Here is a 25723-nt window from a genome sequence, read left to right as displayed (position 1 = left end):
GAGCGTAGGAGCGGGCTGGGGCGTAGCTGGCCCGCTTGGGGTACTGGGCCTCGCCGTCGTAGGTGACCTCGGCGTTGTAGCCGCCGTAACCCTGGTTGTCAGCCGTGTACTTGACGTGCTGGACCCGGCCGTCGGGCAGGTTGACCGAGTAGTAGCCCTGTACGACCTTGGTATCGCTGTTCTCGTTCTGGGAGAACACTGAGCCGCTGTAGTGGTCGTTGACGGCGTACGCAAACTGGTACGGCTGGGCGTAGTAGCGCGGCTCCTGGTACGACCTGGCGTAGGAAGGCGCCCGGCCGTACAACGGAGCCGGGGCGTGGTTTGGCGCCGGAGCAGGAGCGAAGCGTGGTGTCTTAGCTTGGGCGTAGCGTGGGGGGGGGCCTGGCCGTAGCTTTGGGCCGCAGCACCGACAGGACAGCGGCGCGCGAATGAAGATCTGAAATAATATAACGTACCGTGTAACACGCTCTTGATAGTACAAATGAAGACCACTCTGATATTGGACTTAATCTCGTATAATCAAACATGCAGTGCTGTGTGTTGTCTTCACCTCTCAGTGACCTCACCTTCATGGTGCTCTTGGCTATGATTCGGTGGGCGACTGACTCTTTGTTCCTGGCCCGGTGGGCTTATATACGAGCGTTGTGGAGGGCGGGGTCGCTCGTGCTGCTAATCGCCTTCACGTTCTCATGGTGGGCCCGCCGTGTGTATGTGCATGCAGAGCTGGGTGTGTTGTGTGATAGAGCTGTGATAGAGGTGAAGAGTTTCGTGCGAAATATTCAAGATAGGTGGTAATATTTATCTCTGTTATATGTTATTATGGTTGCCATGTTTTTGAAGCATTCTTGAATGGTGGAAGACTCTAAAAGTGATACACATCCTGGTGTATTTTAGGTCTTGTCTTATCTTGTGGTCTAGTCACAAATGATAGAACACCCTGGGAATGCTTTCAGCTTTGTCTTGGTGAGTTTTTTCAACATTACGGTAGGTTTATTTTTCTCACTTGTTCTGCCCTCCTACCTAGCTTTGCCAAGTTCGCAATTATTCCACGGTTTTTTCCTTGAATGAAACCATTTGATAAAAACAATCTACTTCACGTGCGTAGTCTTCTTTTAATGTAGACTTAACGTATCTGTAGGATATCTCGCGGGAGATAAGCTTAGCACTGACGTAAACACCAATTGTGTAATGAGCTGTTGCTCAAACAACGTGAACTATTTGAGTAAGCCTCCGGTAACGCGTGGTTACCTTGTTGTCGATGGCGTAATATATTGCATCCAGCGTGCTCTCCTCGCATTTGTGTTTCCTATAGCTAATGTGCTAATTAAAATCGACACTTTTCTACCTAACACTACATGATCCGGCTCCTACAGTCTCTGCGCGCTAGGTCCACCTACCAACGATGCTCACCCTCTGGATCCATCTCCCCCGACCTTCACGCTCTTGAACCACCTCTGCACGATGTTCACTCGCATGGTCCACTTATGTCCTCTGTTAAAAGTGCACTGTGCATTGTGTCGAAAACCTGCCCCGGATGCTTATTTTGAGCTGGCGTCTTGATTTTGCCGTTTCATGTGCAGAAAGTGCACACACATTTCAGTGGTCGACCATGTTGACCACGTAGCGCGTCGTAGTAGACACGATGCGGAAACAGCATGCTACGGCCGGGATATGTGTATGTTTAGATATGATTTCAGTGCCCTCATACTGAGTTAATGGCCTTTCGTATGCCAACAGGTACTGTTTAAAATATGTTGTGATGCTAAACAAGATGACATTGGCGGTACCGGGTATTTTCAGCTGTGCTTCATTAACAGATGAGTACACCAGTGCCAACTCCCCCTGCTATCTTGATTGCTCAGCATGAAAATTTTGATCTTAGAATACCGAGATTCCAGAGCTGAGGGCCTTTCTTTATGTTATCAAGAACTCTCAAAGTCACAGGCTACTAGTTGTAAAATTGAACACCTCTTTGCCCACATAGTCGACGGTCATGAGAACCGTGTAACGATTTTTTGCTGTTTATTGGTGTGTGCCGTCTTTATCATAACTGTATCATTTGGTCTGGTGTGGAAAACTGAAACACTCAGGCGGCTTTACGGGACGAATATATTCATCCGCAATATGTGATTGATAGGAAACTTCGGGTCGACATGGTATTGATTACAGCAAGCTGTACCATGCGTAAGTAATGTTACCGTGATTGCCATCGCTTTCTGTAAATCGTCTTATGGAAGGTAGCATTCGGGATGGTAACCATGTCGCATGATTTGAGATCGCTGCCAAAAGTGTTCGGATTTGCCCCGAAAGCAAGTGAAAATTATTGGTATACAAGGCATCTTTCCAACTCTTAACAAAAAACCAAAATTTGAAATGTTATTGCTGATATGCTGTTTGCCCCAACTGTAATTATCTGTTATATCATGGCTGTATTGCAACTGGAGTGATCCAGGGCTCGGATCCAACCATAACTGGAGATAGTGACATGCCTCACTTCAACAATCTGATGGTATTTTGTTCTTTGCCTCAGAAATCCGGTGTTAAAGATTTAACACAATGTCGGCCAGCGTGTTAGGCGCAGTTCACCACTGCCTCAGGATCATACATCACGAGTGTTATGGAGGCGTTTGTTCAGTCGCTATCCCCCTGCCCGCCATGTGCAACCTTACTGCGACGATGTTTTGTTCCCCGGTCCGAGTTGCTTGGTTTGTTTCATACAATTGATTTTTAAAGTACGAACAGTTTATTTTATGCAATGCATTACACCAAAGACGTAGGACACACATTTAAACGAGAAAACAAGAAGATATGAGTGCACACTTAAGTGAGTTGTGGACTCTTGCTAATACGATTGGGGGGGAGCTCCGTAAGACCGAGCGGGCTTGAAAGAGGCAGCAGTAGGCCGGTAAGAACGAGCAGGTGTGTAAGAGGGAGCAGCAGGCCGGTAAGAGAGAGCTGGTTTGTAAGAGGTAGCAGGCTGATAGGAGCGAGCCGGTTGGTAAGCAGGAGGAGCCTTGTAAGAGGGAGCGGCAGGAGCGTAGGAGCGGGCTGGGGCGTAGCTGGCCCGCTCGGGGTACTGGGCCTCGCCGTCGTAGGTGACCTCGGCGTTGTAGCCGCCGTAGCCCTGGTTGTCGGCCGTGTACTTGACGTGCTGAACTCGGCCGTCGGGCAGGTTGACCGAGTAGTAGCCCTGTACGATCTTGGTATCGCTGTTCTCGTTCTGGGAGAACGCTGATCCGCTGTAATGGTCATTGACGGCGTACGCAAACTGGTACGGCTGGGCGTAGTAACGGGGCTCCCGGTACGACGGGGCATAGGAAGGCGCCTGGCCGTACGACGGAGCCGGTGCGTGGCTTGGCGCCGGAGCAGGAGCGTAGCGTGGGGCGGGTGCCTGGCCATAGCTTTGAGCCGCAGCCACCGACAGAACAGCGGCAAGAACGAAGATCTGAAATGACATACAGTGTTTTATGACATGCTCTTTAAGCAGTACAAATGGCAACCATCCTGATCTTGGACTGCACCTTTCATAATCAAACATGCAGTGATGTGCTGTCTTCACCTCTCAGCTGACCTCACCTGCATGGTGCCCTCGGTGTGTTTCGGTGGGTGACTGATGCTATGTTCCCGGCCCCGCGGTCTTATATACGAGTCGTTGTGGAGGGCGGAGTCGCTCGGTCTGCCAATCGCTCCCACATTCTCATGGTGAGACTGATGTGTGGATGTGCATGCAAAGCTGGGTTTGTAAGCGGTATGCCAGAGCTCCCCAGAGATAGATCCCAAGTTAGTCCCAAGGATTTGCATTCGCTGACAGGCATGATTTGCCTTTCAATAGATCAGTGACCTAACAAGGCGTACTTATTTGTCTCATACCAAAAGTTATGCTATTTAATTCCGTACAGGTGCACAAAGTTTGGTGCGGAATGTTGCCCAACCAGAAGTCATTCTGGAAACACATGTTTCAGTCAAACATCTTCGTGTTGGTTAGAAGTTGTTTTGCGCTTTCAAATGCTGGTGCTTGTTTTAACCTTGTTTGCCGCAAACTCATTCTCATGTGGCGCATGTAGTTACCGCCACTGATAGATACTGGGCTGTTATGAACTGATTTGTGCTTTTCCATGACACCGGCTGTGAACAAAACTATTTCCCATTAAACTCCATTAATTGTGCAAAGCCTTTGCGTGGAGACCATAGTGAGGGTCCAAGGAAGCAGGTACGTCAACAGTAATAGTATAGAAGGAATTCTTTGAACTCCGCTCATGAAGGCATAATTATACCCTGAGCTATGGTCAACCTAATCGTGGAAGAACGTAACAGAAACAAATTTAGTTTAAAGTGGCTTGTGCACCGCGATATTGCCCCAAAATCAGAATGGTCTACAACAAATGCCGCCATGTCATTCATCTACACCACCTCTTTTAAGATTCCCGTTGGATGTGATGGAATCATCACGGAATACAGAGATGAAAATGTCAGGCACATCGTTCAACCATAGTGAATTACTTCTGCATCGTTGTCCGCATGTCCGCCGCAGAGCAACGTTCGCGTGGCTTTTTCGGGACAGCACTTCAAGATAAGTGTACCGTAAATGCGTGCTCGTTAAGCCTTTGCAATCTCTTCGGTTGTTGTCATTTCTGGAAAGCGACCTGAATACGGCGAGTTATTTGTCAGCCGATCCGAGCTGCCTCCTTTCTTCATTAAGTTGCTAAATCACGTACGTAACAGTATATTTACTATTTGATGCCTTGCACAATAGGTGTAGAATACACACAAACGGGGGAACAATATGTTACGACCACTTTCCTCTTCTTTCGATGCTTCCTAATACGACTGGGAAGGAGCTCCGTAAGATACAGTGGGCTTGTAAGAGGGAGCAGTAGGCGTGCAAGAGGGAGCGGAATTGTAGGAACGAGCAGGTTTAAAAGAGGGAGTTGGCTGGAATGGCCGGGCCGGCTGGTAAGAGAAAGCAGCCTTGTAAGAGGGAGGGGCAGGAGCGTATGATCGGGCTGGGGCGTAGCTGCCCTGCTGGGGATGCTGGGCATCCCCGTCGTAGGTCACCTCGGCGTTGTAGCCGCCGTAGCCCTGGTTGTCAGCAGAATAGTTCACGTGCTGGACCCGGCCGTCGGGCAGGTTAACCGAGTAGTAGCGCTGTACAACTTTGGTGCCGCTGTGCTCGTTTTGGGAGAACACTGAGCCGCTGTAATGGTCGTTGGCGGCGCACGCAAACTGGTACGGCTGGGCGTAGTACCGCGTCTTCTGGTACGACGATGCGTAGGAAGGCGCCCGGCCCTACGGCGGATCAGGGGCGTGGCTTTGCGCCGGAGCAGGAGCGTGGCGTGAGGCGGGTGCCTGGCTGTAGCTTTGGGCCGCGGCCACCGACAGAACAGCGGCGACAACAAAGATCTGAAATGAGGTAGCGAAATGCATGGCATACTCTTAAAGCAGTGCAAATGGCAATCACCTTGATATTGGGCTGCACATTTCATGATCAGGCATGCAGTGCCGTGTAGTCTTGGTCTCTCAGCTGGTCCCACCTTCATGGTGTTCTTAGTGTGGTCCGGTGGGTGACTGATTTTTCTCATCGCCCACGTGGTCTTCACGAGCCGTTGTGGGGGGCGGGGCCACTCGTGCTGCTAATAACCCTTGCATTCCCATGGTGGGGCCGTCGTGTATACGTGCATGTAGGGTGTGCATGTCGTATGCCAGAGCTCTGGAGTAATCAGGTGTTCCGCCGAAGATATTGAGGTGGTGAGGTAGTGGTTAGCACTGATTAGTTGTAATGTTAGTGGGAGTCTTTTTTTTCTACGCCGTTACCCAAAAACAGGTAACCAGGAGTGCCCCTCCCTCAATCCCAGCGACGCAGTGAACCGTACGTTAACACCAGAAAACATAAAATCAAGTCGCGGCACTCCCAGCTAGGAAGATGAAACAAACGTAAAAAAACAGGCGAAGAGGTGGAGCAGACCCGAAGGAATTGTGTTATGTGATAGGTAGGGAAAAATCATAGATGAAAAGGCTTAAAGAAGTCATTAGCCAAAGTCAGCTAATGACAGCCCGCTATAACCGCCCAATAATCTACAACCACTCAACTCACCGCGTTAGTAAGGGCTATACAGTCACACAAGTCGGAGGGGGCAATTACCTGGTCATTTTTGTGCTGGGTTTTGAGCTGGATGTCCAGGGATTTCACCCAGCTAAGCAGAGCTTGTTGCTGGGAGAACTCCCGGAGCCAGCGCCGTGAGTTTGGGTATATGTGGAGGACTTTATATCAGAAATTGATTATGAAACATGGACGAGGTCAAATATGAAGTGTGTTGGATATGTACAGCACAAGGATGGCAATGTCTTCAAATATGTTGGTTACGTTAATATGTGTTCACGAAATGCTTGCGGATGATGTTCTTAGCGATGGTTTTTGATACAGGGATATTAGCTATTCTTGGAAAATATGAAACAATGATTCCACAGCTCGTTCCACAGCATAGAGCCAAGGCAAGATGCTGTAAATAGTCTATAATTACGATAAGAGAAAGGTTGGTCTAAATGTTTTGCTCGCCTCATATCCATGTCATTAGATTCATAGAGATTGTAAATTAAATCAAATGATGCAGGGGGCTGTGAAGTTAAAAATTTGTGCATCACAACTAGCATTTGAGATTTAGCAATATCCGATAGTTTCAAAATTTTGTATCGTTTAAAGATTGGCTCTGGGCTTTGTGGAGGATATACACTTTCTATAAGACGCACAGCCCTTTTTTGCAAAATTACCAACCGATCTAGTTGAGGAGCATAATTTATGCCCCAAACCAAGCAGCAGCAATTTAGATAAGGAAGAATCAAAGTGTTATAGAGTAGATGTGACGTTGTTTTATCAATAAAGTACCTAACCCTACTTATTATTCCAATATTTCTACTTACTATGCCTGCAACAAAATTAGTGTGGCTTGTATACTTAAGATATTTGTCAATGATTACACCAAGGTATTTAATTTCTTTTTTCTCTTCAATAGGTGAATTATCGATTTGCACATTTAGTCGGAAATGCGAAGAAAGGGTTGTGTAATGCCGTGTGAATGTTTTTGATACGTTCAGGGGGAGAAAATTAGCAGTAAACCAAGAAGTCCTTAGAAGCAAAAGCGTATTGAAATTGTTTTGAAGTTCGACAATACTTTTATTTTTGAAAACAATCGCAGTACCATCAGCGTAAGACAGACAAATCATGTTGCTGCTTAATTTAGGGAAGTCATTTATGTACATTAAAAAGAGGATTGGGCCGAGCATGGATCCTTGGAGTACCCCCATTGTTACGTTTTTGATTGTTGATAGACAATTCATGATTTTTACACATTGAGTTCTGCCAGACAAATATGAAGAAATGATTTCATAATTGCACGTTAATCGTAAATGATTTCATAATTGCACGCACGTCGTTAATTGCACGGGCTCTTTATTTGTTGCCAGTTTATAATGAACCAAAAAATGACGTAGAATTTGTATGGACTGGATGCAAAATGCTGTGAGTACTTTGTCCATGTCGATGTCGGACGAAGCGGCAATGCAGGTAATGAACATGTGCTGCTGTGCCAATAGACGTACAGACATTTTTGTGGCACTTACCTGTAAAGCTGTGTTAATCGCAGTCATAATGGCTCGCACTATGACCGAGGCTTGGCATTGTAATCCAGTAACGCTGGGCTTGAGTCATTGAGTCACCAAGTGGGTGCTTTTGTTGGTCCCTCGCTTCTTAAAGGTCAGTTCCGGATGCCCACAGAGGTATGCCCGGTCACAATACGGTTATCTGAAATATGGCACGGCATGAAAAAGTGCCTTTCTCTGGCCGGACGGGCTACCGGGTGTTCCATTCCCAGCTGTTACAGTTCGCTGTACAGTTGACGTAAGACCCGAATATGATACGAAGCAGACAATCCCCAATGTAACATGAAACGCAACATGTCAGAATCATTAATGTAAAAGCATTGGTCAATAGATAACTGTGGGCTTGTATTTCTCTTTTCACTCGCGCACCGGATTATTGCACTGTTGGTATGCGACGCGCCCATTGCGGAGGCGGGCCCAAGTCCAAGATTGACCGAATGCCATTCAAGTGTTTAGTGCTACACTAATGGCAAATACGGGAGCGAGAAAAGTGCGCTCGTACAAATGTGTTTCAAAGCCAGCCAGTAGATCCATGGTTGGCATGGAGTATGACATCTTGTTCTTGCTTTCGCTCACAGTTAAATCAAGCGTGTCCCATTTAGTCAGCAACGCAAGTTTCCTCAAAATCCTTCGAGTTGCTCTGACTTTTTAGTTGGAGTGGACACTCCGAAGAGATCAATGACACTGGACTCCCTCTCCACTATGAAACAATCATTTTCATTTGCTTTGCGTTTCCCAACGTGTGTGTTATGCTAGCAAAAATAGTGTGCGATAGATGGTATGAAAGCTTTTTGCTGTTTGCTGTTTGAAAGCTGTTTGTTCCCCGGTCCGAGTTGCTTGGTTTGTTTCATATAATTGATTTTTAAAGTACGAACAGTTTATTTTATGCAATGCATTACACCAAAGACGCAGAACACACATTTAAACGAGAAAACAATAAGATATGAACACACACTTAGCTAAGTTGTGGACTCCTCCTAATACGATTGGGAAGGAGCTCCGAAAGACTGAGCGGGCTTGTGAGAGGCAGCAGTAGGCCGATAAGAACGAGCAGGTGTGTAAGAGGGAGCAGCAGGCCGGTAAGAGGGAGCTGGTCTGTAAGAGGGGGCAGGCTGATAGGAGCGAACCGGTTGGTAAGCAGGAGGAGCCTTGTAAGAGGGAGCGGCAGGAGCGTAGGAGCTGGCTGGGGCGTAGCTGGCCCGCTCGGGGTACTGGGCCTCGCCGTCGTAGGTGACCTCGGCGTTGTAGCCGCCGTAGCCCTGGATGTCACCCGTGTACTTGACGTGCTGAACCCGGCCGTCGGGCAGGTTGACCGAGTAGTAGCCCTGTACGATCTTGGTATCGCTGTTCTCGTTCTGGGAGAACACTGATCCGCTGTAATGGTCATTGACGGCGTACGCAAACTGGTACGGCTGGGCGTAGTTCTGCGGTTCCTGGTACGACGGGGCGTAGGAGGGCGTCCGGGCGTACGACGGAGCCGGTGCGTGGCTTGGCGCCGGAGCAGGAGCGAAGCGTGGCGCCGGAGCCGAAGCGTAGCGTGGGGCGGGTGCCTGGCCGTAGCTTTGGGCCGCAGCCACCGACAGGACAGCGGCGAGAACGAAGATCTGAAATGATATAACGTACCATGTAACACGCTCTTGATAGTATAAATGAAGACCACCCTGATATTGGACTTTATTTCGTATAATCAAACACGCAGTGCTGTGTTGTCTTCACCTCTCAGTTGACCTCACCTTCATGGTGCTCTTGGTGTGATCCGGTGAGTGACTGACGCTTTGTTCCTGGCCCGGTGGGCTTATATACGAGCCGTTGTGGAGGGCGGGGTCGCTCGTGCTGCTAATCGCCTTCGCATTGTCATGGTGGGGACGCCGTGTGTACGTGCATGCAGAGCTGGTTATGTTGCGTGATAGAGCTTGGGAGAGGTGAAGAGTTTCGTGCAAAACATTCAGGATAGGTGGTAACATTGTCTCTCTTATATGTTATTATGGTTGTCATGTTTTCGAAGCATCCTTTAAAGGTGGTAGACTCTAAAAGCGTTACACATTCTGGTGCATCTTAGGTCTTATCTTAAGGTCTCGTCACAAATGATATAACACCCTGGGAATGCTTTGAATTTTGGATTGGTGAGTTTTACAGCATTACAGTAGGTCTATTTTCCTCACTTGTTCTGCCTTCCCAACTAGTTCCGCAGAGTTCGCATTTATTCCACGGTTTTTCCCTTGAATGAAACGATTTGATAAAAATCTACTTCATGTGCGTAGTCCTCTTTTAACGTAGACTTAACGTATCTGTAGGATATCTCGCGGGAGACAAGCTTAGCACTGACGTATACACCAATTATGTAATGAGCTGTTGCTCAAACAACGTGCACTATCTGAGTAAACCTCCGGTAACTGGTGGTTACCATCTTGTCGATGGCGTAATATATTGCATCCAGCGTGCTCTCCTCGCATTTGTGTTTCCTATAGCTAATGTGCTAGTTAAAACCGGCGCTTTTCTACGTAACACTACATGATCCGACTCCTACAGTCTCTGCGCGCTAGGCTCACCTACCAACGATGTTCACCCTCTGGATCCACCTCCCCCGACCTTCACGCTCTTGAACCACCTCTGCACGATGTTCACTCGCATGGTCCACTTACGCCCTCTGTTAAAAGTGCACTGTGCATTGTGTCGAAAACCTGCCCCGGATGCTTATTTTGAGCTGGCGTCTTGATTTTACCTTTTCATCTGCAGAAAGTGCACACATTTCAGTGGTCGACCATGTTGACCACGTAGCGCATCGTAGTAGACACAATCCGGAAATAGCATGCCACGGCCGGCGTATGTGCATGTTTAGGTATGATTTCAGTGCCGTCATACTGAGTTAATGGCCTTTCGTATGCCAACAGGTACTGTTTAAAATATGTTGTGATGTCAAACAAGATGACACTGACGGTACTGGGTATTTTCAGCTGTGATTCGTCAACAGATGAGTACACCAGTGCCAACTCCTCCTGCTATCTCGATTGTTCAGCATAAGCATTTTGATCTCAGAATACCGATATACCAGAGCTGAGGGCCTTTCCATATGTTATCAAGAGCGCTCAAAGTCACGGGCTCCTAGTTGTAAGATTGAGCATCTCTTTGCCCACATAGTCGACGGTCATGAGAACCGTGTAACGATTTTTCCTGTTTATTGGTGTGTGCTGTCTTTATTATAACTGCACCATTTGGTCCGGTGTGGAAAACTGAAACACTCAGGCGGCTTTACGGGACGAATATATTCATCCGTAATATGCGACTGATAGAAAACTTCGGGCCGACATGGTATTGATTGCAGCAAGCTGTACCATGCGAAGAAAATGTTACCGTGATTGCCATGGTATTCTGTAAATCGTTTTTTGGAAGGTAGCATTCGGAATGGTAACCATGTCGTATGATTTGAGAGCTCTGCCAAAAGTGTTCGGATTTACCCCGAAAGCAAGCGAAAATTATTGGTTTACAAGGCATCTTTCCAACTCTTTACAAAAAACCAACATTTGAAATGTTATTGCTGATATGCTGTTTGCCCCAACTGTAATTATCTGTTATATCATGGCTGTATTACGACTGGAGTGATCCAGGGCTCGGATCCAACCATAACTGGAGATAGTGACATGCCTCACTTCAACAATCTGATGGTATTTTGTTCTTTGCCTCAGAAATCCGGTGTTAAAGATTTAACACAATGTCGGCCAGCGTGTTAGGCGCAGTTCACCACTGCCTCAGGATCATACATCACGAGTGTTAGGGAGGCGTTTGTTCAGTCGCTATCCTCCTGCCCGCTATGTGCAACCTTACTGCGACGATGTTTTGTTCCCCGGTCCGAGTTGCTTGGTTTGTTTCATACAATTGATTTTTAAAGTACGAACAGTTTATTTTATGCAATGCATTACACCAAAGACGTAGAACACACATTTAAACGAGAAAACAAGAAGATATGAGTGCACACTTAAGTGAGTTGTGGACTCTTGCTAATACGATTGGGAGGGAGCTCCGTAAGACCGAGCGGGCTTGAAAGAGGCAGCAGTAGGCCGGTGAGAACGAGCAGGTGTGTAAGAGGGAGCAGCAGGCCGGTAAGAGGGAGCTGGTTTGTAAGAGGGGGCAGGCTGATAGGAGCGAACCGGTTGGTAAGCAGGAGGAGCCTTGTAAGAGGGAGCGGCAGGAGCGTAAGAGCGGGCTGGGGCATAGCTGGCCCGCTCGGGGTACTGGGCCTCGCCGTCGTAGGTGACCTCGGCGTTGTAGCCGCCGTAGCCCTGGTTGTCGGCCGTGTACTTGACGTGCTGGACTCGGCCGTCGGGCAGGTTGACCGAGTAGTAGCCCTGTACGATCTTGGTATCGCTGTTCTCGTTCTGGGAGAACACTGATCCGCTGTAATGGTCATTGACGGCGTACGCAAACTGGTACGGCTGGGCGTAGTAACGGGGCTCCCGGTACGACGGGGCATAGGAAGGCGCCCGGCCGTACGACGGAGCCGGTGCGTGGCTTGGCGCCGGAGCAGGAGCGTAGCGTGGGGCGGGTGCCTGGCCGTAGCTTTGAGCCGCAGCCACCGACAGAACAGCGGCAAGAACGAAGATCTGAAATGACATACAGTGTTTTATGACATGCTCTTTAAGCAGTACAAATGGCAACCATCTTGATCTTGGACTACACCTTTCATAATCAAACATGCAGTGATGTGCTGTCTTCACCTCTCAGCTGACCTCACCTGCATGGTGCCCTCGGTGTGTTTCGGTGGGTGACTGATGCTATGTTCCCGGCCCCGCGGTCTTATATACGAGACGTTGTGGAGGGCGGGGTCGCTCGGTCTGCCAATCGCTCTCACATTCTCATGGTGAGACTGTTGTGTGTATGTGCATGCAAAGATGGGTTTGCAAGTGGTATGCCAGAGCTCAGCAGATGTAGATCCCAAGTTAGTCCCAAGGATTTGCATTTGCTGAGAGGCATGATTTGCCTTTCAATAGATCAGTGACCTAACAAGGCGTACTTATTTGTCTCATACCAAAAGTTAGGCTATTTAATTCCGTACAGGTGCACAAAGTTTGGTGCGGAATGTTGCCCAGTCAGAAGTCATTATGGAAACACATGATGCGGTCAAACATCTTCGTGCTGGTTATAAGCTGTTTTGCGCTTTCAAATGCAGGTGCTTGTTTTAATCTTGTTTACAGCAAACTTGTTCACATGCGGCGCATATAGTTATCGCCACTGATAGTTAGATACTGGGCTGTTATGAACTGATTTGTGCTTTTCCATGACACCGGCTGTGAACAAAACTATTTCCCATTAAACTCCATTAATTGTGCAAAGCCTTCGCGTGGAGACCATAGTGAGGGTCCAAGGAAGCAGGTATATCAACAGTAATAGTATAGAAGGATTTCTTTGAACTCCGCTCATGAAGGCATGATTGGACCCTGAGCTATGATCAACCTAATCGCGGAAGAACGTAACAGCAACAAATTTAGTTTAAAGTGGCTTGTGCCCGCGATATTGCCCCAAAATCAGAATGGCTTACAACAAATGCCGCCATGTCATTCATCTACACCACCTCTTTTAAGATTCCCGTTGGATGTGATGGAATCATCACGGAATACAGAGATGAAAATGTCAGGCACAACGTTCAACCACAGGGAGTTACTTCTGTATCATTGTGCGTATGTTAGCCGCAGAGCAACGTTCGCGTGACTTTTTCGGGACAGTGCTTCACGAGAAGTGCACCGTAAACGCGTGCTCGTTAAGCCTTTGCGATCCCTTCGGTTGCTGTTCTTTCTGTAAAGCGACCTGAATACGGCGAGTTATTTGTCAGTCGGTCCGAGCTGCCTCCTTTCTTCATTTAGTTGCTAAATCACGTACGTAACAGTACATTACTATTTGATGTCTTGCACAATAGGCGTAGAATGCACACAAACGAGGAAACAATTTGTTACGACCACTTTCCTCTTCTTTCGATGCTTCCTAATACGACTGGGAAGGAGCTCCGTAAGATACAGTGGGCTTGTAAGAGGGAGCAGTAGGCGTGCAAGAGGGAGCGGAATTGTAGGAACGAGCAGGTTCATAAGAGGGAGTTGGCTGGAAAGGGCGCGCCGGCTGGTAAGAGGATGCAGCCTTGTAAGAGGGAGGGGCAGAAGCGTATGATCGGGCTGGGGCGTAGCTGCCCTGCTGGGGATGCTGGGCACCCCCGTCGTAGGTGACCTCGGCGTTGTAGCCGCCGTAGCCCTGGTTGTCAGCAGAATAGATTACGTGCTGGACCGGACCCTCGGGCAGGTTAACCGAATAGTAGCCCTGTACAACTTTGGTATCGCTGTGCTCGTTTTGGGAGAACACTGAGCCGCTGTAATGGTCGTTGACGGCGTACGCAAACTGGTACGGCTGGGCGTAGTACAGCGTCTCCTGGTACGACGAGGCGTAGGAAGGCACCCGGCCCTACGGCGAATCTGGGGAGTGGCTTTGCGCCGGAGCAGGAGCGTGGCGTGAGGCGGGTGCCTGGCTGTAGCTTTGGGCCGCGGCCACCGACAGAACAGCGGCGAGAACAAAGATCTGAAATGAGATGGCGAAATGTATGGCATTCCCTTAAAGCAGTGCAAATGGTAATTACCTTGATATTGGGCTGCATATTTCATGATCAGGCATGCAGTACTGTGTTGTCTTGGCCTCTCAGCTGGTCACACCTTCATGGTGTTCTTAGTGTGGTCCGGTGGGTGACTCATTTCTCTCATCGCCCACGTGGTGTTCACGAGCCGTTGTGAAGGGCGGGGCCGCTCGTGCTGCTGATAACCCTTGCATTCCCATGGTGGGGTCGTCGTGTATATGTGTATGTAGGGTGTGCATGTCGTATGCCAGAGCTCTGGAGTAATCAGGTGTTCCGCCGAAGATATTAAGGTGGTGAGGTCGTAGTTATCACTGATTAGTTGTAATGTTGGTGGGAGCCGTTAATTGCACGGGCTCTTTATTTGCTGCTAGTTTATAATGAACCACAATATGACGTAGAATTTTTATGTACTGGGTGCAAAATGCTGGAAGTACTTTGTCCATGTCGATGTCGGACGAAGCGGCAATGCAGGGAATGAACATGTGCTGCTGTGCCAATAGACGTACTGAACATGTGCTGCTGTGCCAATAGACGTACAGACATTTTCGCGGCACTCGCCTGTAATGCTGTGTTACTCGCAGTCATAATGGCCTGCATTATGACCGAGGCTTGGCATTGTAATCCAGTAATGCTGGGCTTGAGTCACCAAGTGTGTGCTTTTGTTGGTCCCTCACTTCTTAAAGGTCAGTTCCATATGCCTACAGAGGTATGCCCGGTCACATTACGGGTATCTGAAATATGGCACGACATGAAAAAGTGCCTTTCTCTGGCCGGACTGGCTACCCGGTGGTCAATTCTCAGCTGTTACAGTTTGCTGTACAGTTGACGTAAAACCCGAATATGATACGAATAAGACAATCCCCAGTGTAACATAAAACGTAACATGTCGGCATCATTAATGTGAAAGCGTTGGTCAATAGATAACTGTGGGCCCGTATTTCTATTTTCACTCGCGCACCGGATTATTGCACTGTCGGTGTGCGACGCGCCCACTGCGGACGCGGGCCCAAGCCCAAGATTGGCCGAATGCCATTCAAGTCTTTAGTGGTACACTAATGGCAAATACGAGAGAGGGAAAAGTGCGCTCGTGCAATTGGGTTTTAAGGCCGGCCAGTAGATCCATGGTTGGCATGGAGTATGACATCTTGTTCTTGCTTTCGCTCATAGTTAAATCAGGCGTGTCCCATTAAGTCAGCAACGCAAGTTTCCTCAAAATCCTACGAGTTGCGCTGTCTTTTTAGTTGGAGTGGACACTCCGAAGAGATCAATGACACTGGACTCCCTCTCCACTGTGAAACAATCATTTTCATTTGCTTTGCGTTTCCCAACGTGTGTGTTGTGCTAGCAAAAATAGTGTGCGATAGATGGTATGAAAGCTTTTTGCTGTTTGCTGTTTGAAAGCTGTTTGTTCCCCGGTCCGAGTTGCCTGGTTTGTTTCATATAATTGATTTTTAAAGTACGAACAGTTTATTTTATGCAATGCATTACACCAAAGACGCAGAACACACCTTTAAACGAGAAAACAATAAGATATGAACACACACTTAGCTAAGTTGTGGACTCTTGCTAATACGATTGGGAAGGAGCTCCGAAAGACTGAGCGGGCTTGTGAGAGGCAGCAGTAGGCCGATAAGAACGAGCAGGTGTGTAAGAGGGAGCAGCAGGCCGGTAAGAGGGAGCTGGTCTGTAAGAGGGGGCAGGCTGATAGGAGCGAACCGGTTGGTAAGCAGGAGGAGCCTTGTAAGAGGGAGCGGCAGGGGCGTAGGAGCGGGCTGGGGCGTAGCTAGCCGGCTCGGGGTACTGGGCCTCGCCGTCGTAGGTGACCTCGGCGTTGTAGCCGCCGTAACCCTGGTTGTCAGCCGTGTACTTGACGTGCTGAACCCGTCCGTCGGGCAGGTTGACCGAGTAGTAGCCCTGTACGATCTTGGTGTCGCTGTTCTCGTTCTGGGAGAACACTGAGCCGCTGTAGTGGTCGTTGACGGCGTACGCAAACTGGTACGGCTGGGCGTAGTAGCCCGGCTCCTGGTACGACGGGGCGTGGGAAGGCTCCCGGCCGTACGACGGAGCCGGTGCGTGGCTTGGCGCCGGAGCAGGAGCGAAGTGTGGCGCCAGAGCCGAAGCGTAGCGTGGGGCGGGTGCCTTGCCGTAGCTTTGGGCCGCAGCCACCGACAGAACAGCGGCGAAAATGAAGATCTGAAATGATATAACGTACCGTGTAACACGCTCTTGATAGTACAAATGAAGACCACTCTGATATTGGACTTAATCTCGTATAATCAAACACGCAGTGCTGTGTTGTCTTCACCTCTCAGTTGACCTCACCTTCATGGTGCTCTTGGTGTGATCCGGTGAGTGACTGACGCTGTGTTCCTGGCCCGGTGGGCTTATATACGAGCCGTTGTGGAGGGCGGGGTCGCTCGTGCTGCTAATCGCCTTCGCATTGTCATGGTGGGGCCGCCGTGTGTACGTGCATGCAGAGCTGGGTGTGTTGTGTGATAGAGCTTTGGAGAGGTGAAGAGTTTTGTGCAAAATATTCAAGATAGGTGGTGATATTTGTCTCTCTTATATGTTATTATGGTGGCCATGTTTTTTAAGCATTCTTTAGAGGTGGTAGACTCTAAAAGGGATACACATCCTGGTGCATCTTAGGTCTTCTCTGATCTTAAGGTCTCGTCACAAATGATAGAACACCCGGGGAATGCTTTTAATTTTGGCTTGCTGAGTTTTTCAGCATTATGGTAGGTCTACTTTTCTCACTTGTTCTGCCCTCCTAACTAGTTCCGCCAAGTTTGCAATTATTCCACGGTTTTTCCCTTGAATGAAACGATTTGATAAAAACAATCTACTTCATGTGCGTAGTCCTCTTTTAATGTAGACTGAACGTATCTGTAGGATATCTTCCGGGAGACAAGCTTAGCACTGACGTAAACACCAATTGTGTAATGAGCTGTTGCTCAAACAACGTGCACTATTTGAGTAAACCTCCGGTAACTGGTGGTTACCATCTTGTCGATGGCGGAATATATTGCATCCAGCGTGCTCTCCTCGCATTTGTGTTTCCTATAGCTAATGTGCTAATTAAAACCGGCACTTTTCTACGTAACACTACATGATCCGGCTCCTACAGTCTCTGCGCGCTAGGTCCACCTACCAACGATGCTCACCCTCTGGATCCACCTCCCCCGACCGTCACGCTCTTGAACCACCTCTGCACGATGTTCACTCGCACGGTCCACTTATGTCCTCTGTTAAAAGTGCACTGCGCATTGTGTCGAAAACCTGCCCCGGATGCTTATTTTGAGCTGGCGTCTTGATTTTGCCGTTTCATGTGCAGAAAGTGCACACACATTTCAGTGGTCGACCATGTTGACCACGTAGCGCGTCGTAGTAGACACAATACGGAAATAGCATGCCACGGCCGGCATATGTGCATGCTTAGATATGATTGCAGTGCCGTCATACTGAGTTAATGGCCTTTCGTATGCCAACAGGTACTGTTTAAAATATGTTGTGATGCTAAACAAGATGACATTGGCGGTACTGGGTATTTTCAGCTGTGCTTCGTCAACAGATGAGTACACCAGTGCCAACTCCTCCTGCTATCTCGATTGTTCAGCATAAGCATTTCGATCTCAGAAAACCGAAATACCAGAGCTGAGGGCCTTTCTTTAGGTTATCAAGAACGCTCAAAGTTACGGGCTACAAGTTGTAAGATTGAGCATCTCTTTGCCCACGTAGTTGACGGTCATGAGAACCGTTTAACGATTTTTCCTGTTTATTGGTGTGTGCCGTTTTTATTATAAATGTATCATTTGGTCTGGTGTGGGAAACTAAAACACTCAGGCGGCTTTACGGGACGAAGATATTCATCCGCAATATGTGATTGATAGGAAACTTCGGATCGACATGGTATTGATTGCAGCAAGCTGTACCACGCGTAGAAAATGCTACCGTGATTGCCATCGTTTTCTGTAAATCGTTTTGTGGAAGGTATCATTCGGAATGGTAACTATGTCGTATGAATTTGAGATCTTTGCCAAAAGTGTTCGGATTTGTCCCGAAAGCAAGTGAAAATTATTGGTTTACAAGGCATCTTTCCAGCTCTTAACAAAAAACCAACATTTGAAATGTTATTGCTGATATGCTGTTTGCCCCAACTGTAATGATCTGTTATATCATCGCTTTATTACAACTGGAGTGATCCAGGGCTCGGATTCAACCATAGCTGGAGATAGTGACATGCCTCCCTTCAACAATTGGATGGTATTTTGTTCTTTGCCTCAGAAATCCGGTGTTAAAGATTTAACACAATGTCGGCCAGCGTGCTAGGAGCAGTTCACCACTGCCTCAGTATCATACATCACGAGTGTTATGGAGGTGTTTTTTCAGTCGCTTTCCTCCTGATCGGCATGTGCAACCTAGCTGCGACGATGTTTTGTTCCCCGGTCCGAGTTGCTTGGTTTGTTTCATATAATTGATTTTTAAAGTACGAACAGTTTATTTTATGCAATGCATTGCACCAAAGACGTAGAACACACATTTAAACGAGAAAACAATAAGATATGAACGCACACTTAACTGAGTCGTGGACTCTTGTTAATACGATTGGGAAGGAGCTCCGTAAGACTGAGCGGGCTTGAAAGAGACAGCAGTAGGCCGGTAAGAACGACCAGGTGTGTAAGAGGGAGCAGCAGGCCGGTAAGAGGGAGCTGGTTTGTAAGAGGGGGCAGGCTGATAGGAGCGAACCGGTTGGTAAGCAGGGGGAGACTTGTAAGAGGGAGCGGCGGGAACGTAGGAGCGGGCTGGGGCGTAGCCGGCCCGCTCGGGGTACTGGGCCTCGCCGTCGTAGGTGACGTCGGCGTTGTAGCCGCCGTAGCCCTGGTTGTCAGCCGTGTACTTGACGTGCTGGACTCGGCCGTCGGGCAGGTTGACCGAGAAGTAGCCCTGTACGATCTTGGTGTCGCTGTTCTCGTTCTGGGAGAACACTGATCCGCTGTAATGGTCGTTGACGGCGTACGCAAACTGGTACGGCTGGGCGTAGTAGCGCGGCTCCTGGTACGACGAGGCGTAGGAAGGCGCCTGGCCGTACGACGGAGCCGGGACGTGGCTTGGCGCCGGAGCAGGAGCGTAGCGTGGCGCTTCAGCCGAAGCGTAGCGTGGGACGGGTGCCTTGCCGTAGCTTTGGGCCGCCGCCACCGACAGAACAGAGGCGAGAACGAAGATCTGAAATGACATACCGCACTTTATGACATGCTCTTTAAGCAGTATAGATGGCAACCATCCTGATCTTGGCCTGCACCTTTCATAATGGAACATGCAATGATGTGTTGTCTTCACCTCTCAGCTGACCTCACCTGCATGGTGCTCTCAGTGTGCTCCGGTGGGTGACTGATGCTATGTTCCCGGCCCCGTTGTCTTTTATACGAGTCGTTGTGGAGGGCGGGGTCGCTCGGTCTGCCAATCGCTCTCACATTCTCATGGTGAGACTGTTGTGTGTATGTGCATGCAAAGCTGGGTTTGCAAGTGGTATGCCAGAGCTCCGCAGAGATAGGTTTTCTCGTGAAAAGAATGGAAATGTGGAAGTCAGAGCCGTCAGTCGCTGAATTATATTGTTATTGGTCGATGTTTCAATGCGTAATCTCTATTTTACGTAAGTATGGGATAAAACAACTACAGAGTAATACTTTGCGTCAAAGCATGATGCGGAAAGTCCTTCTCTGTTATTTTCAGTTATTATTGAGTTGCACCGAACTAACGATGCACGTAGTTTGTGCATCAGTGCACGTGTCCGTGACGGGTATAAAAGTACGTCGTGTGGGACATATGGGCCGAGACGCCGCACGAGTGCAATGTCCAGGGAGGAGTGGCCAATGTCGCCGTGCACGCCGGCTGGCTGGACGAGCTGGGTAGTGCCTGAGTAGCTGGGCCTGGGTGCTTGGTTCCGCTCCCCCCCCGCCCCGCCCCCATCCGCGGACGTAGGTGACCTAGGCGTTGTCTGCCTTCGTTGTCTGCCGTGTGAGACAATGGTGATGTTGATGACCTGATGATGACTAATGAGGATGTAGGTGCCCTGGGCGTTGCCTGCGTAGCCTTCGTTACCTGCCGTGTAAGACAAACTGACGCTGCTGGGCGTGGTACTGCGGCCCTCGGCACTACAGTGCGCGGCGAACTCATGGACGAAGTAGGGTTAGGATAAGTAGGTTGGGGTCGTGCGAGGTCGGGACTTACCCTTGGGCTAGGCTGGGTCCTCGTTGTCAGCAACAGGCAGTGACAGCATGGCAGCGAGAACAACATTATGTAACGACACGTCATACTCAAGTTCTAGCACACTTTTTGTACATTACTTACGCGATCATACCCCATTTATACTCAGTAGTGTCAACTCTTGTCAGGGCGACTGGTTGAATGCGACACTGGGGGGTGGGGCAATTTTACTCCCTGATATATCAAAAAGTAAGATGATTTGATATACCGAATTCGCAGAGTAGGTAGGTCTGTGTTTGCGCTCACTTGTGTCCAATTTTAAGTACCTAAGTCATTTCCTATGAATCGAATAAGGTCGGACAGTGTTAAAATCAATGTCGGTGGCCGAGGTGCCCTCAGACCTCATGCGACCACCTTTAGCCCAGATACCTCTTGTAGGGAAAAGGTCACAAGTGTTCTCTTCAGATAAGTGGTCTTATATGACCTTATGATTATCACGGTCATCATAATGGTACAAGACCGTTTTTGTTTTTAAGTCGAATGGTCGTGAACATTGCGCTAGGGGCATGATGCAAGCATCAAGCGGCTGAACGGGATCATTTTGGTTCAGCGCCCTCCTCTGACCTTCACGAAGTCCAAATAAGATGTATTGACGTTCCTGCATCAAAATTTTGAGAGCGGTTGTCAGCAACAACTTCATCGAACATGTTCTATGCTAAAAGTTTGGTTTTGACCTTGGCGTAGGCTTCATACCTGAACCAAGGTCAAGTGAATTGGTCATGATCTTATGTTTAATTGCCGAAGTGTATAGGAGGCCCTCTCAGCGATGCGTTCACTCGTCTAACTCTTTGTAGTCGCATCAGGATGAGCGATTCCTAAGCCCCAAAGAATTGCCTTCGGTAACAGGCATGGTTTGTCTTTGAATAGGTCAGTGACCTAACAAGGTGTACTATTTGTCTCATATCAAAAGTTAGGCTATTTAATTCCGTACAGGTGCACAAAGTTTGGTGCGGTACGTTGCCCGTTTAGAAGGCATTCTGGGAACACATGTTGCGGTCAAACATCTGCGTGCTGGTTATAAGCTGTTTTGCGCTTTCAAATGCAGGTGCTTGTTTTAATCTTGTTTGCCGCAAACTTGTTCACATGTGGCGCATATAGTTACCGCCACTGATCGTTAGATATTGGACTGCTATGAACTGATTTGTGCTTTTCCATGACACCGGCTGTGGACAAAGCAAACAATTTCCCATTAAACTCCATTAATTGTGCAAAGCTTTCGCGTGGAGACTATAGTGAGGGTCCAAAGGAGCAGGTACGCAAACAGTAATAGTATATAAGGAATTCTTTGAACTCCGCTCATGAGGGCATGATTATACCCTGAGCTATGATCAACCTAATCGTGGAAGAACGTAACAGCAACGAATTTAGTTTAAAGTGGCTTGTGCCCGCGATATTGCCCCAAGATCAGAATGGCTTACAACAAATCCCGCGATGTCATTCATCTACACCACCTCTTTTAAGATTCCCGTTGGATGTGATGGAGTCATCACGGAATACAGAGATGAAAATGTCTGGCACAACGTTCAACCATAGAGAATTACTTTTGCATCGTTGTCCGCATGTCCGCCGCAGAGCAATGCTCGCGTGGGTTTTTCGGAACAGTACTTCAAGATAAGTGTGCCGTAAACGCGTGCTCGTTAAGCCTTTGCGATCTCTTCGGTTGTTGTCCTTTCTGTAAAGCGACCTGAATACGGCGAGTTATTTGTCAGCCCGTCCGAGCTGCCTCCTTTCTTCACTTAGTTGCTAAATTACGTACGTAACAGGATATTACTATTTGATGCCTTGCACAATAGGCGTAGAATACACACAAACGAGGACACCATTTGTCATGAACACATTCCTCTTCTTTCGATGCTTCCTAATACGACTGGGAAGGAGCTCCGTAAGATACAGTGGGCTTCTAAGAGGGAGCAGTAGGCGTGTAAGAGGGAGCGGAATTGTAGGAACGAGCAGGTTTATAAGAGGGAGTGGGCTGGTAAGAGGAAGCAGCCTTGTAAGAAGGAGGGGCAGGAGCGTATGATCGGGCTGGGGCGTGGCTGGCCTGCTGGGGATGCTGGGCATCCTCGTCATAGGTGACCTCGGCGTTGTAGCCGCCGTAGCCCTGGTTGTCAGCAGTATAGATCACGTGCTGGACGCGGCCGTCGGGCAGGTTAACCGAGTAGTAGCCCTGTACAACTTTGGTGTCGCTGTGCTCGTTCTGGGAGAACACTGAACTGCTGTAATGGTCGTTGACGGCGCACGCAAACTGGTACGGCTGGGCGTAGTACCGCGTCACCTGGTACGACGGAGGGTAGGAGGGCGCCCGGCCGTACGACGGAGCCGGGGCGTGGTTTGGCGCCGGAGCAGGAGCGTAGCGTGGTGCTTTAGCTGGGGCGTGGCGTAGGGCTGCGGCCTGACTGTAGCTGTGGACCGCAGCCACCGACAGAACAGCGGCGAGAAGGAAGATCTGAAATGGCATACCGTACTGTATGACATGCTCTTAAAGCAGTGCAAATGGCAACCACCTTGATATTGGGCTGCACATTTCATGATCAGGCAGGCAGTGCAGTGTTATCTTGGTCTCTCAGCTGGTCCCACCTTCATGGTGTTCTTAGTGCGGTCCGGTGGGTGACTCATTTCTCTCCTCGCCCCCGTGGTCTTCACGAGCCGTTGTGAAGGGCGGGGCCGCTCGTGCCACTAATAACTCTTGCATTCCCATGGTGGGGCCGTCGTGTATATGCATATGTAGGCTGTGCATGTCGTATGCCAGAGCTCTGGAGTGATCAGGTGTTCCGCCGAAGATATTAAGGTGGTGAGGAAGTGGTTAGCACTGATTAGTTGTAATGTTTGTGGGAGTCGCTAATTGCACGGTCTCTTTATTTGTTGCCAGTTTATAATGAACCAAAAAGTGACGTAGAATTTCTATGCACTGGGCGCAAAATGCTGGAAGTACTTTGTCCATGTCGACGTCGGACGAAGAGGCAATGCAGGGAATGAACATGTGCTGGTGTGCCAATAGACGCACAGACATTTTCGTGGCACTTACCTGTAATGCTGTGTTACTCGCAGTCATAATGGCTTGCATTATGACCGAGGCCTGGCATTGTAATCCAGTAACGCTGGGCTTGAGTCGTCAAGTGGATGCTTTTGTTGGTCTCTCGCTTCTTAAAGGTCGGTTCCAGATGCCCACAGAGGTATGCCCGGTCACAATACGGTTACCTGAAATATGGCACGGCATGAAAAAATGCCTTTCTCTGGCCGGACTGGCTACCGGGTGGTCCATTCTCAGCTGTTACAGTTCACCGTACACTTGACGTAAAACCCGAATATGATACGAATAACACAATCCCCAATGTAACACGAAAAGTAACATGTCGGCATCATTAATGTGAAAGCATTGATCAATAGATAACTGTGGGCTTGTATTTCTATTTTCACTCGCGCACCGGATTATTGCACTGTCGGCATGCGACGGGCCCATTGCGGACGCGGGCCCAAGTGCAAGATTGGCCGAATGCCATTCAAGTCTTTAGTGGTACGCTGGCAAATACGAGAGCGGGAAAAGTGCGCTCGTGCAATTGTGTTTTAAGGCCGGCCAGTAGATCCATGGTTGGCATGGAGTATGACATCTTGTTTTTGCTTTCGCTCATACTTAGATCATACGCGTCCCATTTAGTCAGCAACGCAAGTTTTTCCAAAATCCTTCGAGTTGCCCTGACTTTTTAGTTGGAGTGGACACTCCGAAGAGATCAATGACACTGGACTCCCTCTCCACTAGGAAACAATCATTTTCATTTGTTTTGCGTTTCCCAACGTGTGTGTTATGCTAGCAAAAATAGTGTGCGATAGATAGTTTGAAAGCTTGAAGCACGATGCCGGTAAAACTGTATCGAATTGTGACGTAATTATCACGCGACATAAAAAACGTCTTACTGTGGCTTTTCTTTCCCGCGTTGGCGCTTAGTACAGTGGCTCATTGCAAACGTCACGTTGTCTTTCTACTGATGTCATTTATACCCCAAATGTGTGAGTTCTACTCTGACCAGAGCAGTTGATATGCAACAAAGGTATCTTTTACTCGTGTTCGCCGTTAGCTTTTTCTGTTTAACGATACCACGCAAGCTTTGAACGGCATTGACATGAAATCCCTGCGCCCAGTCGCGAAGAAAATATCTCACTTGGACGCCATATACGCGCCAAGATGGCCTTTAAAGACATGGAATCAGTGGATACAAAGAAAACACGTGGTGTAGTGTTGTGCCGAAACGTTTACCGCGAAGTTTTGAATGGAAACAGATTTAATGTATTTATGTTTACGTCTTGTTGGTTCTACTATTGCATCCCGGGTGCTAACCGGAGACATAACTGCTCCGAGGTTTCACCAGAGCATTTGGTTTTTAATATTCCCTGGAGGTGGTACATCCCTTGAAGGCTGCGCATTTATTTTTTGCGTATTCTTTGATGCCAGTCCGCACACATAAGATGTGAGACGGCGTTCGATCTGGAGGTTTGTTAGGTTGCGTCACAGGTGATACGTATTCATAATGCTGTTCTTTTTACCCGATAAGTTTTCATTGAGGACAATTCATTGGATCTGCTTTCCCTACTTATTCCATCTCCACACTGATTTTCACAACCTGAATTTTCCACTGGATTTTGTTCCAGAATTCCACTGAATTTCTTTCCAGTGGAACAACTTAGACAAAACCATCCCATTTCACGTTCACACGCCTCCTTCCATACGGGCGAAGATAAGCCTAACACTCGTGCGGGCACTCCTGTAATGATTGAATCATCTGTTTCACTTGCAACATGTAATCTCTCGGTAATACTACTAGTGTTCAGCCGCTCAGACTGGTGGCTATCAGCTTCGCAATTGTGCGATACTGAGCTCAGTTTACTCGCATCGCATTTTCAATTCTTTCGCTCAACAACAGCGCCAGTCAAACGAAAATTTTGCACGCGATGCGCACATGAACAACCTCCCACGATTTTAACGCTCCGGGTTCACACGATCCACGTTTCCCGGCCCGGTGGCCTTGTACACGAGCCGTTGAGGAAGGGGGTGGGGGGGGGGGGTCGCTCTTGCGGCTTATGCCCCTCACATTCTCATGGTGGGGTCACCGAGTGTATGTACCTGCAGAACAATGTGTGCATGTCGTTTGGCAGATCTCTGAAGAAGTGAAGTTCCGTACAAAATATTAAAGCCAAGAGCTCATA

General features: G+C 48.5%; 1 protein-coding gene across 1 annotated transcript in view; it reads right to left on the bottom strand.

Moving 5' to 3' along the window:
* LOC119097250 (dynein regulatory complex protein 9) overlaps window positions 1-25723 on the bottom strand; it is an 86615-nt gene that overhangs the window by 37467 nt on the left and 23425 nt on the right. Inside the window, exon 3 of the mRNA XM_037220299.1 lies at window positions 5056-5286. Within this exon, the coding sequence (XP_037076194.1) occupies window positions 5056-5286 (231 nt within the window). The remainder of the gene's footprint in view (window positions 1-5055; window positions 5287-25723) is intronic.

Source organism: Pollicipes pollicipes, unplaced genomic scaffold (genome assembly GCF_011947565.3).
Source record: "Pollicipes pollicipes isolate AB1234 unplaced genomic scaffold, Ppol_2.1 Scaffold_4295;HRSCAF=5057_pilon_pilon_pilon, whole genome shotgun sequence".
Classification (NCBI taxonomy): Eukaryota; Metazoa; Arthropoda; class Thecostraca; order Pollicipedomorpha; family Pollicipedidae; genus Pollicipes; species Pollicipes pollicipes.
The sequence above is the reverse complement of the archived record's forward strand: the minus strand, read 5'-3'. Positions and strand labels throughout refer to the sequence as shown.